Source organism: Pteronotus mesoamericanus, unplaced genomic scaffold (genome assembly GCF_021234165.1).
Source record: "Pteronotus mesoamericanus isolate MK-2021 breed Mesoamerican mustached bat unplaced genomic scaffold, CSHL_Meso_final contig_41, whole genome shotgun sequence".
Classification (NCBI taxonomy): domain Eukaryota; kingdom Metazoa; phylum Chordata; class Mammalia; order Chiroptera; family Mormoopidae; genus Pteronotus; species Pteronotus mesoamericanus.
In genome coordinates, this window is record NW_026555152.1 from 9,264,941 (window position 1) to 9,277,148 (window position 12,208).

Sequence of the window (12,208 nt, forward strand, 5' to 3'; positions counted from 1 at the left end):
TCAGCCTCTCATCCAGTGGCTTCAAATGTGTCCTCTTGGCTGATGCTTTGTGACCCGTGACCTTTCATAGCCCTCAACCTGGAAATCCATTGCCCTTAGTTCAAGTCAGCAAAATTGGAAAGGTTATTTGTTGAACACCTAGAGCGGCTTCATGCGCAGCTCTGAGGGAGGTAATAATAGCCAAGTATGTGGAAGGAATATCCATCATTCCACGTGTTCCCTTTTGGTTTTCCAAGGGCTCTCATGTGGTTTCCAGAATGCGGTATGTGCCTGAGAAAGGCAGGGAATCATGTGCCCACTTTATAGATGAGGAAACAGCTTCCCCCATGCAGAAAGAATCCAGAGTTCATATCCAAGCTGTCTGGCCCCAACACTTACATAGCACTTGCTATCAGCGAGATACTGTGCTAAGTGATGTCCATGTAATAACTTCCCTGAAGCTTACAACCCCATAGGGGAGATATGATCAGTTCCTCCCGTTCTGAAACAAAGGACAGTTAAGTAACTTGCCCACACCGCACAAATAAAACAATGGGGTTGGGATTCGAACTCAGATTGCCCAGCGCCAGGGTCTGTGCTCTTAAACTGTACCACACAGCCCCTCTGAACACAGAGCTCTGGCCCTTCAAGAACTTGCGGTCTAGAAGCAAGACAGTAGAACTGAGTTTAGACTATTTGGCACAGATCAGAAGTACTTTTGAGGTTAGGAAGTGGAGGGACGCCAATGGCCAGAGTTATCGGTAGAACTTCTCATTGGGCAGCAGAGGACAACCTGTCCCGATTTGCCTGAGACTGAGCAGCAACCTGGGACCCCAGACTTTCAGAACTGACCTGGGAAAGTCCTGGGAAGCTGGGATGGTTGTGACCCTCCCAGGCATGCCCACCGTCCCCCCTGGATGACTAGTGTCCTAAGCTGGCCCTGAGGCAGACGGAATTTGGAGAGGAGGCTGGTCAGGACAGTACAGCACAGGGCCCCTCGGGGTGGCGTCACAGACGTGTGCTGAGGAACCGTAGATAGCGAATGAGAAAGGGACAGCGGCCTGATGTGAAAGGGCCTCGAATACAGAACTGAAGAGTCTGGAGCGGCCTGGTAGGTGGGAGCCACTGGTATATCCTGAGCTGGGGATTCTTTGGTGGCTGTATAAACGGTTGCAGAACCCTTTTCTGGCACTGTCCTTCTTCGGTCCTGCCTGCGCCCCAGCCCTCTGTCACTTCACTGCTCTTCAGCGGGGCCCGCCGCAGGGTGCTGGGGGAGGGAAGGGCGGTGTGAGGGGCTGTCTGGGGCTTGGGCAGGCGCCACTCACACCGGTGTTTCTCCGTGCCTCCCTGCAGATGACTGCTTATGGGGCTTTCTTGCACAAGGGCTCCTTCTGCCGGAACTACTTCAACATCTTGGACCTGCTCGTGGTCAGCGTGTCCCTCATCTCCTTCGGCATCCAGTGAGTAGGGCTGCTCCACCATGATGGGGCGTGCAGCTGGGAATGGGTGTCAGAGAGGACATAAGACTCTGGAGGGCCTCCCTGCACCCCACATGGGCCTGAGAAGGGGTTCATGCAGGGCCTCTGGTTTGTACAATGTGGCAGCTTTCATTTCTTGTGCCCGTGTCGTCCCCTCAGTGGTGTCACACTTGAGGTATGTCAATCCAGCAAGAATACAGTGAAATGTCTGGATCTTTCCATGGTGGGAGGACCAGGCCCACTTATAATGGGAAGAACGTCGCCAGGCCTTCCTACCCCCTCCACCATGCACCCAGTGCCCCTGGCCGCCCTCAGCTCCACGGACCTGCCATTGCCACCATCTGCCCTGATCTCTGGTCCATTCTCCCTCCCTTCCTCTCACCTCTGTCTCCAGTCAAAGCACCTGGTGAGAGAGGGATGGAGGAAGGGAAGGAAGGGGAAGGTGGAAGACGGGGGAGAATTATTCTCCATCTTGGCTACAAAGCGGAACCACCTAAGTAGCTTTTAAGAAGACACTTGCCTCAGAGATTGTATGTAATTGGTCTGGGGTGCAGCTCAGGCTTTAAGACTTTTGAAAGTTCTCCAGGCGATTCCACTGTACAACCAAGGTTGTAAACTTGCTCCGGTTGAAAAGACTGATTACAAGTTTCTCCCAAGTTTTATCAGCGAATGATGCTAATCCTGCACTTGAACTTCCCAAGCACTTTCACATACACATTCTTCTAGGGTCGTCACAAAAACCTATGAGGTGGGCAGGGCAAGCGGAGCTATCCCAGTTTATAGAGAGCAAAACTGAGCTTCAGAACATTATGAGACTTGCCCAAGGCCACACCGATGGCAAAGAAAACAACTCTGGGTCTCCCCTCCCAAGGGGTTTTTATGGTCAGCCTAGAATATCTGGAGATGGGGGTGTTAGAAGTCAGACTCTCCTCTAAACATCAATAATATGACCCACAGCCGTCTGCTCATTACGCCTACAGGTCTGATTGTAATCCAGCACAACCATGAAATCACTATTTAACCTTGAATCAAGAACTCCCCTCTTTAGTTTGTGCTGTTCCCATGTACCTTTAAATCCCTTCCATCATAACTCAGTGCAAACCGACTCCCTCTCTGAGATACCCGGATAGATAGGAATGTCTTTTGAATCCTTTGGAATAAAAGAGCCATGAACCAGAGAAATCAGATCTTTCTACCAGCTCCCTCTTGAGTGCATCATCCTGACCAGCTGAAGAATGAACTTAGCACTTGCTGGCCTGTCATATATTTTCTAGGTCCCAAGGTGAGCATAATGCTCTCTGAAAGCTAGAGAACATTATCTCAGTCAGATGGTTAGCATCGCAAGGGTTAGGATTCACTTCAGAGTTGCTCACCAAGCTGGCGACGTGAATAAGGCCACCTGGGTTGATGGGTAGCCCCTCCTGCAGGGGGGCTGCTGGGGCTGGTGCCCTGGCGCCTCCTTTCCACTAGGGACAACAGTGTCCCGAGGCTCCCAGAAATTTTCTGTGGCCCTGGCACCCTAGGTGTGTGGGACCTATTGTATAGAATCATCCCTTCAAGTCCTGACTGAGCTATGAACCAAGGTGTTTTACATATAAGTATACTGGGCAACTACCTGGCACACATATTTAGAAATGAGCACCAAAATATCTACTGCGGTGCCATGTACCTCCTACCACAGGCCTGCAGTGCCACAATTTTTGTAGTATTTCAAGTTCAGTGATATCTTCTCAGACATAATAATAAAGCTACCATTGATTCAGTTTACAGTATCCAAGCGCACTGCTAGATGACTTACATCTTATTAATCCTTGCAACAACCTTATGAAGTGATTGCTACCCAGTTTTACAGATGAAGAAACAAGGGCTCAGGAAAGTTAGGAACTGATCCTCAGGGACTTGCTGGTACATGGCAGAGCTGGGTTTGAACTCAGGTCTGCACATCCAAAGCCGTCTCTGTGATGACTCTAGAGGCCCCTGAGTAGCACATGATGTCACTAGTGACTCCTGGTGAGTTGCTTTTCACGTTATTTACTCACCACAGGAAAGTCCAGGTGGCAGGCAAGCCTCAGGTCCCCATGGGTCCCCACGGGGTGGGAACCCCTTCTTCAGGGTCCCTGGGGTGAGAAAGCCCCCTTCACATTTTCACAGGTTTGCCTGGGGTCAGTCTGCCAGGACACCCCTCACCACATTACCTACTACTTTACCAAAAACAGGAGACGCTCACTCCCTGCCCCACTTCTCTTTCCCAGGTCCAGTGCAATCAATGTTGTCAAGATCTTGCGAGTTCTGCGAGTCCTCAGGCCCCTGAGAGCCATCAACAGAGCCAAGGGACTAAAGGTGAGAAGGGAGGCCCTGAGCGGGGAGCCATCAACCCTGCGAGCGTCCACCAGTCTGTGGCCTGGCAGGAGCTAAGCTGAGGTGAGGGGTAGGCTGCAGGGGGAGGGAACGGTCAGATCGAGCACCTGCCCCGTTGGAGCCTGAACTCTTCTGCCTGCTTGTCCAGTCCCACTTCAAGAACCGTGATGGGCGGCCACTTAAAATCTGAACTCCTAAGCAAAACTTGTGCAAAAGGAGACCCACACACAAGCCCCTGCCCCCAGTGGCAATGAGGCCCCTCTGTTCCCTGATAAAATGAGAAGTTAGCAGGGCTTTCATCTCTGTGGTTACCTGGAGCCCAGTGGGGGCCTTTGTGTTCCACTGGGTTCATCCCCATGTGGCCCTGGAAGGTGTTTGCCTCTTTGAGTCAGAGGTGCCTGCTGTGGTTAAGGGCTGCCCATGCTGCCTTCTCGGAGAGGCTCATGCTTAGGCAAAGGAAGCTCAGGCTACAGGCATTCCCTGAACCCACATCCCCTTCCCACCTGCTCTCCCACTGCAGCATGTGGTTCAGTGCGTGTTCGTCGCCATCCGGACCATCGGGAACATCGTGATCGTCACCACGCTGCTTCAGTTCATGTTCGCCTGCATCGGGGTCCAGCTCTTCAAGGTAGAGTCTTGGCTCTCATTTGTCTTGGCTCCTCCTTCTCCTCCTATCAGGATTCCTGGGAAAGGGACCCAGCAGATACAGCAGAAAGAGGGCCATGGCCTGGTCAGACTCGGGGTGAAAGTCGCCACAGCCCTGCTCTCAGCTTCCTAGACCGGAAGAGGGATGGGCTTGGAAGGAGGCATTGCTTCACCAGGCAAAGACCCGCTTGCCCACTAAGCGCTGCCTGCCCTTCAGGCCTCATCCTTCCTTCGGGCAGGAAAGGGAGAGGGACTTCTCTGCTCTGAAACCTCCGTGTCAGGCACCTGCGCAAAACCTGCAGTGCTTCTCTTTTGTCAACAGCACCAAGTCGCGCCCTCCCGCCCCACGTTCAGAGCCCTGCCTCTCCCCAGGCTCTCTCTCACTGCCCCTGACAAGGCCCCTCAGCTCCAGGTTGGCCAGCATCCCTGGCTTCCACTCTTTCCTGCCTTAATCCTTTTATTTCTGTTGTTCTCCCATTGGAAGCCTTCTCCCCCCTGCCCTCTCCCACACACCCAGTAAACTGCCACTGATTTTCTCCCACCCAGTTCATCGCTCCAAGCCCAGCTCCATTTCTGTTTTCCTCATGAGACCTCCTAAGGAATTCGCGCTCTTGGAGCAGAGCTCTCTTTGTTGAATTCCACTGTTCCCGTGGCTCTGACTGCTTTATGTACGTGACTAAGGTCTTCACCTGGATGCTCCTTTCCTTGTGCTTTTTGTTCCCACTCCCTAGCACAGGGGTCCCCAAACCCTCGGCCATGGGCTGGTACCAGGCCATGGCCTGTTATGAACCGGGCCATACAGCAGGAGGTAAGCAAGCAAAGTTTCCTCTGTACTTACAGCTGCTCCCCATCATTCACATTACCACCTGAGCTCTGCCTCCTGTCGGATCAGCGGGAGCCTTAGATTGTCCTAGGAGCACGAACTCTACTATGAACGGCATATGCGAGGGATCTGGGTTGCACACTCCTTATAGGACTCTGATGCCTTATGATCTGAGGTAGAGCTGCGGCGGTGATGCTAGCATTGGGAACGGCTGCAAATACAGATCATCATTAGCAGAGAGGTGTGGCTGCACAGAGGCCATAATAAATCAATTGCTTGCAGACTCATATCAAAACCCAATCAGTGAGTGGCAAGTGACAATTAATCTACATCTGGTGGCAGGCTATAAAGCCATCCCCCCTTCCCCATCCATAAAAAAATTATCTTCCATGAAACCGGTCCCTGGTGCCAAAAAGGTTGGGGACCGCTGCCCTAGCACATTTTTTATTGATTCATTGATTAATGAGCATCTCCAATCTTATTTATTCTTCTGCCTTCCAGGGAAAGCTCTACACCTGTTCAGATAGCTCCAAGCAGACCGAGGCAGAATGCAAGTGAGTGCAGACTGGCGGGTGGGCAGGCTTACTGGGTCAACTCAGGGGGGTTGCTGACTTGGTGTGAGAGGAGGGACAGCCTGTTCTTTCTCAGACAGCAGTGGCAGCTGGACTTTTACCCAAGGGTAATCTGGTCCCATGGGTATAACACGTCACAGGTTCACCCACTGAATTTCTTCCCAATGACTAGAACTGTGGGGTTTAAGCCTAACTAGCCCCATCCCACCCAGTATGCCAAGAGTCAATGGTGGATCAGGTGTGAAAGGAGATGAGAGACCCCCAGAATTGATATTTTTTCTTCCTTTCTCAGGGGTAACTACATCACATACAAGGACGGGGAGGTTGACCATCCCATCATCCAGCCCCGCAGCTGGGAGAACAGCAAGTTTGACTTCGACAATGTTCTGGCAGCCATGATGGCCCTCTTCACTGTCTCCACCTTTGAAGGGTGGCCGGAGTGAGTATGCAAATGAAGACCTATCCACCCTGATATTAGAGGCCAAGACATTGTCCTCATACACATTCCCCAAGTTTTATTCCTGTCCCACACTCCTTCCCAGAAGTCCTGCTTACCAGCTTCCTCCCCAGGGAGTATGGGTGTGTAGGCCATTATCACTGTTGAAACAGAGACTTTTCTTTCTCTAGAAATGTTAACATTTCAGAAACTCCAACCAAAAGTGAGCTGTTTTTAGCACCCCTTCCCAGCCTCAGAGTGAGCCCCGATGATAGGAGTCTCTTGTCATCAACTTCACAGCACCCGGGAGTGGGTGTGGGGAGGGCTTCTCCAGTGTGGCCCTTGGACCACCATGGGATTCAAGATTATCACTCCCAGCATGCACTCAACATGGGTGAAGATGGTGGAGATGTCTGTTTTACTAGCCTCCTTAGAGAAAGCTGTGCCTGTGTTTACGGTGGAAAGTAAGTAACGGATGGAAGTCTGGGTCCAAGTTTCTCTGCAAGGGCAGTGTAATCATGCCTAGACCACCAGCTGGATGGCCTTTACACTGTGTCACTTGTACCAAGCAGGGTGTCCATCAGGTGCTGTATACATCTTTGTACAGACACCCGCTCCCCACCCCACTTTTGTATACCGGGGAAATCATCATCTGGAAGTCAGAAAATTCTACATATTTATAAGTCAACAATAGCACATGGATCTTACATAAGAGTCGCCATTATTATATGGTAAAATATAGCTGATACCTAGAGGATAACCAAGTACTGTGCTAGGTAGGAACAGGAGTGGAGGCAGTCCCTGTACATGAGGAGGAACAGGCGTGGTGGGCACAGAGCCCAGGCCCAGATGGGCACACATACATGTATACCACCTAAGTGTAAACCCGAACCATTGCTCGTGATCTCAATAAGCCTGGGTCATTGGTTATCCAGTATTTTTATCCAAATGGATATTAGATCTCTGATACATTTATTTTATGTTCACTGTCAGTTTACAAAGCTATTTCAATACTTACCAATATTTCTAGTATTCGAAATCAATGTCCATGATTCGTGTTACATTAAAATAATTCTTGACAGTTTCAAAACACCTTCATATATGTTATGTCAACCACCTTGCCAGGTAGGAAAGTCAGGAATCATTGTCTCCATTTTGCAGATAAACAACCTGAGGCTCAGGGAGGTTATGTGATTTGACCAAGGTCACAAGGCACTCTGGCATAGCTGGGACTTGAATCCAGATCTTCTGACTCCCAGCCTAGAGCTGTTTCCAGCACCCCTGAGCCCAGGGACCACTAGGAGCATCAGTGCCATCATTCCACAGAGGTGACGCTGCTTCTCTAGTTCCCTCTGTGGGGTTTGTCTCCTTCTCCAGGCTGCTGTATCGCTCCATTGACTCCCACACGGAAGACAAGGGCCCCATCTACAACTACCGTGTGGAGATCTCCATCTTCTTCATCATCTACATCATCATCATTGCCTTCTTCATGATGAATATCTTTGTGGGTTTTGTCATCGTCACCTTCCAGGAGCAGGGAGAGCAGGAGTACAAGAACTGTGAGCTGGACAAGAACCAGGTAGGTTCCTCAGAAGGAGAGGAACAAGGTGGTGAGGGGGAAGCAGGGCACATGAGGAATGACAGCAGTTGGCAGCCTGAGGCCCACCCAGAAGAGAAGCTGTGGTCAGGAGACAGATCCACATGTGTACTACAATCATCAGTCTGCTCCTCAATGAGAACAAGGCTCCCAGTCTTCTGGAAGAGCCTGAGCAAAAGAAATGCAAATCCCAGATCTGCCAACGGCATTCATTCAGCCAACAAACACTTGTTAAGTGCCTACTTAGGTAGACTCTATGATAGACTTTGAGAAGATAAAACCTCGTTCTGTCTCTAGAAGCTGATGAATTAGAAAGTGCACATATGGGTTGGCCCCATTGGTAAAGGGGAAAGAAACTAGAACAACGAGGGCATGAGAGTTTTGGGAGTGGAGAAGAGCACAGCATTAGAAAACCACTATTAAATGTTTTCTCAAGTAAAACCCAGAGGCCCGTGCATAAAGTAGGGGCAAGAAAGAGGCCTAAGTAGGAATGCTTTGGTAATGCCCGGAACTGCAACATGCTCTGTTAGTTTGTGAGCAAGAGCTGGCTGCTCCACTGGTGAGGAATGAAGCTATTAGAGTGGGTGATAGCGTGTAGTCACTGGGGTCAGGTCCCCTGCTAGTTTTCCCCATGGGAAGAGTTCATGGGGAAGTAAATCCCCGTCTATGGGCAACTTCAGGTCTGCCTATGGGAAGGAACAGGGCACAGACACTCAGCTCTACCCGAGTCAGGCCAGCTGGGCCCCTCACAGATTCTGATGTCAACATCTTGGATTTAGACTCATCATTCTGGCTGTTGTATGGACTTCAGGTTGGAAGAAAAACAGGAAAGAAGGAAGCCAGTTGGAAAGTGTAGATAAGAGATGATTAGGTCCTCATCAACGACTGGGTCAGTGATAGTAGAGATGGAGAGAATAGAAGGAAATAAGATGGACCAGGTTAGGGACTGGAAGTGGCATCTGGGGGTCAGAGAAGAGGCTGGAGTGATTCCCCGGGTCCTGACTTGGAACTCTGGGCACAGTGCTGAGTAATGAGCTGGTTCTATGCTGGAGTCCCAAGAATCTAGTTAGCCCAAGAACTCATCACCTATCCGTGACCTGTGTCTTCTGATCTGTGGACACCGATAAATAAGGAAGGTTGATTTAGGGCAGGAAAGAAAAACTGAGGAGAGAAGTGCCCCAAGGAAAGTCTGTGGCATAGGAAATAAAATGCCAGCTCAGTGTTAGCAGGATACCAGGCATTACGAGTTGGAAAAAAGAAAAGAAAAGAAAAAAGGAGATCCATACTCCTCAGCTAAGCTTAATAAGGAGATTAACTAGAGGAGATTCTCTCCTTGACTAAGGAAGTGAGAGAAAAATTTTTTTAAAAAATGTCCAGATAACCTCAAGCCTATAAATGAGCTAGAGCAGTAGATTATTTCTGATTCCCAGAGAACCCTACCCCCAGGTATATGGTTTCATCACAATCCCGCCCTCCTCTGCCACCCTGCACACATCATCCAGGTAAATAACCACACTCTCTCCCATTCCCCCCCCCCCACTGTCTCCCTCCCAGCGACAGTGTGTAGAATATGCCCTCAAGGCCCGGCCCCTGCGGAGGTACATACCCAAGAACCAGCACCAGTACAAAGTGTGGTACGTGGTCAACTCCACCTACTTTGAGTACCTGATGTTCGTCCTCATCCTGCTCAACACCATCTGCTTGGCCATGCAGGTCAGTCTGGGGACCCTGATGTCGTGATGCCTGCATGGGGAGAGTGCTCTGGGAGGAAATGAGTGTAAAGAGGTTGCACAGGCCTCTCTGGTTTGTCACCTTCATGGTGGCCAGAAGATTTGTCCTCTTCTCCCAGGTGGAGAAAGACAAGTGTTCTCATTTCAAGGATGAGCTCCTCTCTGGGACCTAAGGAAAGAATCCGTAGGCCCCTAGGTTGAGAAAATAGAGGGAGTGAAGGAAATGGAGAACAAAGAGTGAGCTCGAGGTGTTCATTACTGTCAGCAAGGCATGGCGTGTGGAGGTTGATTCACAGAGGTCAATCACGCTAGAGCTCCTTTGAGTTCCAGGATTCTCCATAAAGTTGTCATAACCAGTCAAAGCCTGGACATAGAACTCTGCCAACCTGAGTTTTCAGAGATGGCAGAGAAGGGAAGAACTTGTAAGAGTTCCTGAGTCCACTTCACTGCCCACAGAGATGTGGATGGACTTCCGGAACTTGGTTCAATGAAGATCTCTGTTGAGATGAGGGTGGTAAGGAATAGGAATGTCCCTGACTCGTTTTCATAGTTTTTCCCCTTCCTTCAGCACTACGGTCAGAGCTGCCTGTTTAAAATGGCCATGAACATCCTCAACATGCTCTTCACTGGCCTCTTCACTGTGGAGATGATTCTGAAGCTCATTGCCTTTAAACCCAAGGTAGGCCTCTGAGAAGCGGCATCTGGAGTGCAGGTGCCAGAAGGATGGAGGGCCAGTATCGAAAGAGGGAGAGTAAGGGGCAGGAATAATCTGTGAAGGTCCATATCTCCTCTGATGATAGATTAATGCTCCACCTCCTAAACCCACCAAGACTAAACCGGGCCAACTCTTTAAAATAGAATCTCAGCTCATGGCCTGGACCATGGCTGAGATGTACAGGAAGCCGATTCCTCCCTGAGCTGAGCATTTCCATCCAGGGGAGGCAGATGATGCTCTTTTTTTTCTCCCATTTATCACTTTGTCTCTGGCCCCTTCCCCCAGTACATAATCTAGAGGAAACTACGCCCACAGACTGGCAAACCAAACCTCTCCAGGCCCAGCCCCCCAGATCCACACAGGCCCCTGTTCTCCCCTCCTCCCATTTCACCAGCCACACAGACGACCTCCTCTTACAAAGCTCAGCTGGGGCTACATTTGCTCAGGGCTCAGTGTCGTAACCCATGCGGGCCTCCTGTTCCCACTCAGAGGCCACATCATTGCTCCCGTGCACCTTCCAGTGCAGGCAGGGCAGTTACCTGCAAATGTCAGTGCTCTGCTTCTTGTAGGCAGCTCCTCAAAAAAAATTGGAAGACAATAGAACCCATGAATGAAGGAGGCAGGGTAGGGGAGGCTGGATTTCCTGTCACCTGGGATTATCCATGCCCTCCTTAGCCAGCTCCGCCACCATTGTCCTGGATCCTGGAGGAGCAGGCTGGATTGAGCAGCACCTTCCATCTTCCACCCTCCGCAGGGGGTCAGAATCAGTGGCATCTGCTGGCATGGAATTTACAACAAGGGCAGCTACTTCTGAGGGAGGGTGTATAGCAACTCAGCGGCTCCCCCGGCTGCCTTGGCACCTATTGAAGAGTGAGGAGAAAGGAAGAGTTGATGCTGAGAGAATGGTGCCATTACTGATTTGAGAAAATCTCTCTGACTTTCTGAATCTTCTCTTCCCCTCCTTTGTTAGTTTCCCCAAATGCAACACAGAGCAAAGAAAGCAAAAGGGAAGAGTCCCTGGCCATAGATTCCATTTTTTTATTCAAACTTTTACTTGTCCTAGAACTAACCAGGTCGGGGCGGTGCTCCTTGGCTCTTCAATTCATGTTCATTCACAAGCTCTTCATCATCTTCTTTGAATTAATATTCAGCTAACATTTCTGGATATCCTACCACGTGCTACACATACCTCATTGCATGCAATCCTCAAAACACCACTATAAGATGGGTCTTAGCACCCCCATTTTAGGGAAGAGGGAAGTGAAGTTGAGAGCAATTAAGTATACTATTAATTACACCAGTACCAACTGGCATAACTGGGAACAGAATCTAACACCTCTGACATGTCAATGTACTTCCACACCAACCCATCGGCATCTTTCCGCTGGGTACTTTTCAAAAAGAGGAAAACAACCTTCAAGGTATTTCAAAGATAAGACAGACAGTATTCTTAAAATGCTTATTCTTATTCTCACTCAAAGAATGCCTCGGGATTCTGGCTAATTTTCAGAAAGTAAGATGCTTAAGAAAGGTCATGTGGTGGTAAGAATGGTGTTCTCTTACCTCCCCCAGGGCAGCAGTGAGAGTCTTTTTCACTTTTCCTTCCACACCTGCTCCCATTGAGGGGCATAAGTTTTTGTCCTGGCCAATAGAAGACCATGAATGTCCCTGGCCACCTTCTGTGGGGCCCACAGCACCTCTGCCCACCTGCGGCTGGAGAGTACCAGACAGGCTCCCAACCCACAGCAACATGACCAGGTAGGGCTAGGAATGCAGGAACATTGCCCAGTGGAGCTGCAGCCTCAGATGGCAGCCTCTAGGCAGGGAGACTGGCATCGTTTTCACCTAATTTCATGAGACATGTGGTTGAAAGAT

The 12,208-nt window shown here is 50.1% G+C and overlaps 1 protein-coding gene across 1 annotated transcript in view; it reads left to right on the forward strand.

Moving 5' to 3' along the window:
• Positions 1-12,208, forward strand: part of CACNA1C (calcium voltage-gated channel subunit alpha1 C) — a 603,963-nt gene that overhangs the window by 510,214 nt on the left and 81,541 nt on the right. The window contains exons 23-30 of the mRNA XM_054577199.1: positions 1,333-1,439; positions 3,710-3,797; positions 4,336-4,443; positions 5,785-5,837; positions 6,148-6,294; positions 7,669-7,870; positions 9,443-9,601; positions 10,187-10,297. Of these exons, the coding sequence (XP_054433174.1) occupies positions 1,333-1,439; positions 3,710-3,797; positions 4,336-4,443; positions 5,785-5,837; positions 6,148-6,294; positions 7,669-7,870; positions 9,443-9,601; positions 10,187-10,297 (975 nt within the window). The remainder of the gene's footprint in view (positions 1-1,332; positions 1,440-3,709; positions 3,798-4,335; positions 4,444-5,784; positions 5,838-6,147; positions 6,295-7,668; positions 7,871-9,442; positions 9,602-10,186; positions 10,298-12,208) is intronic.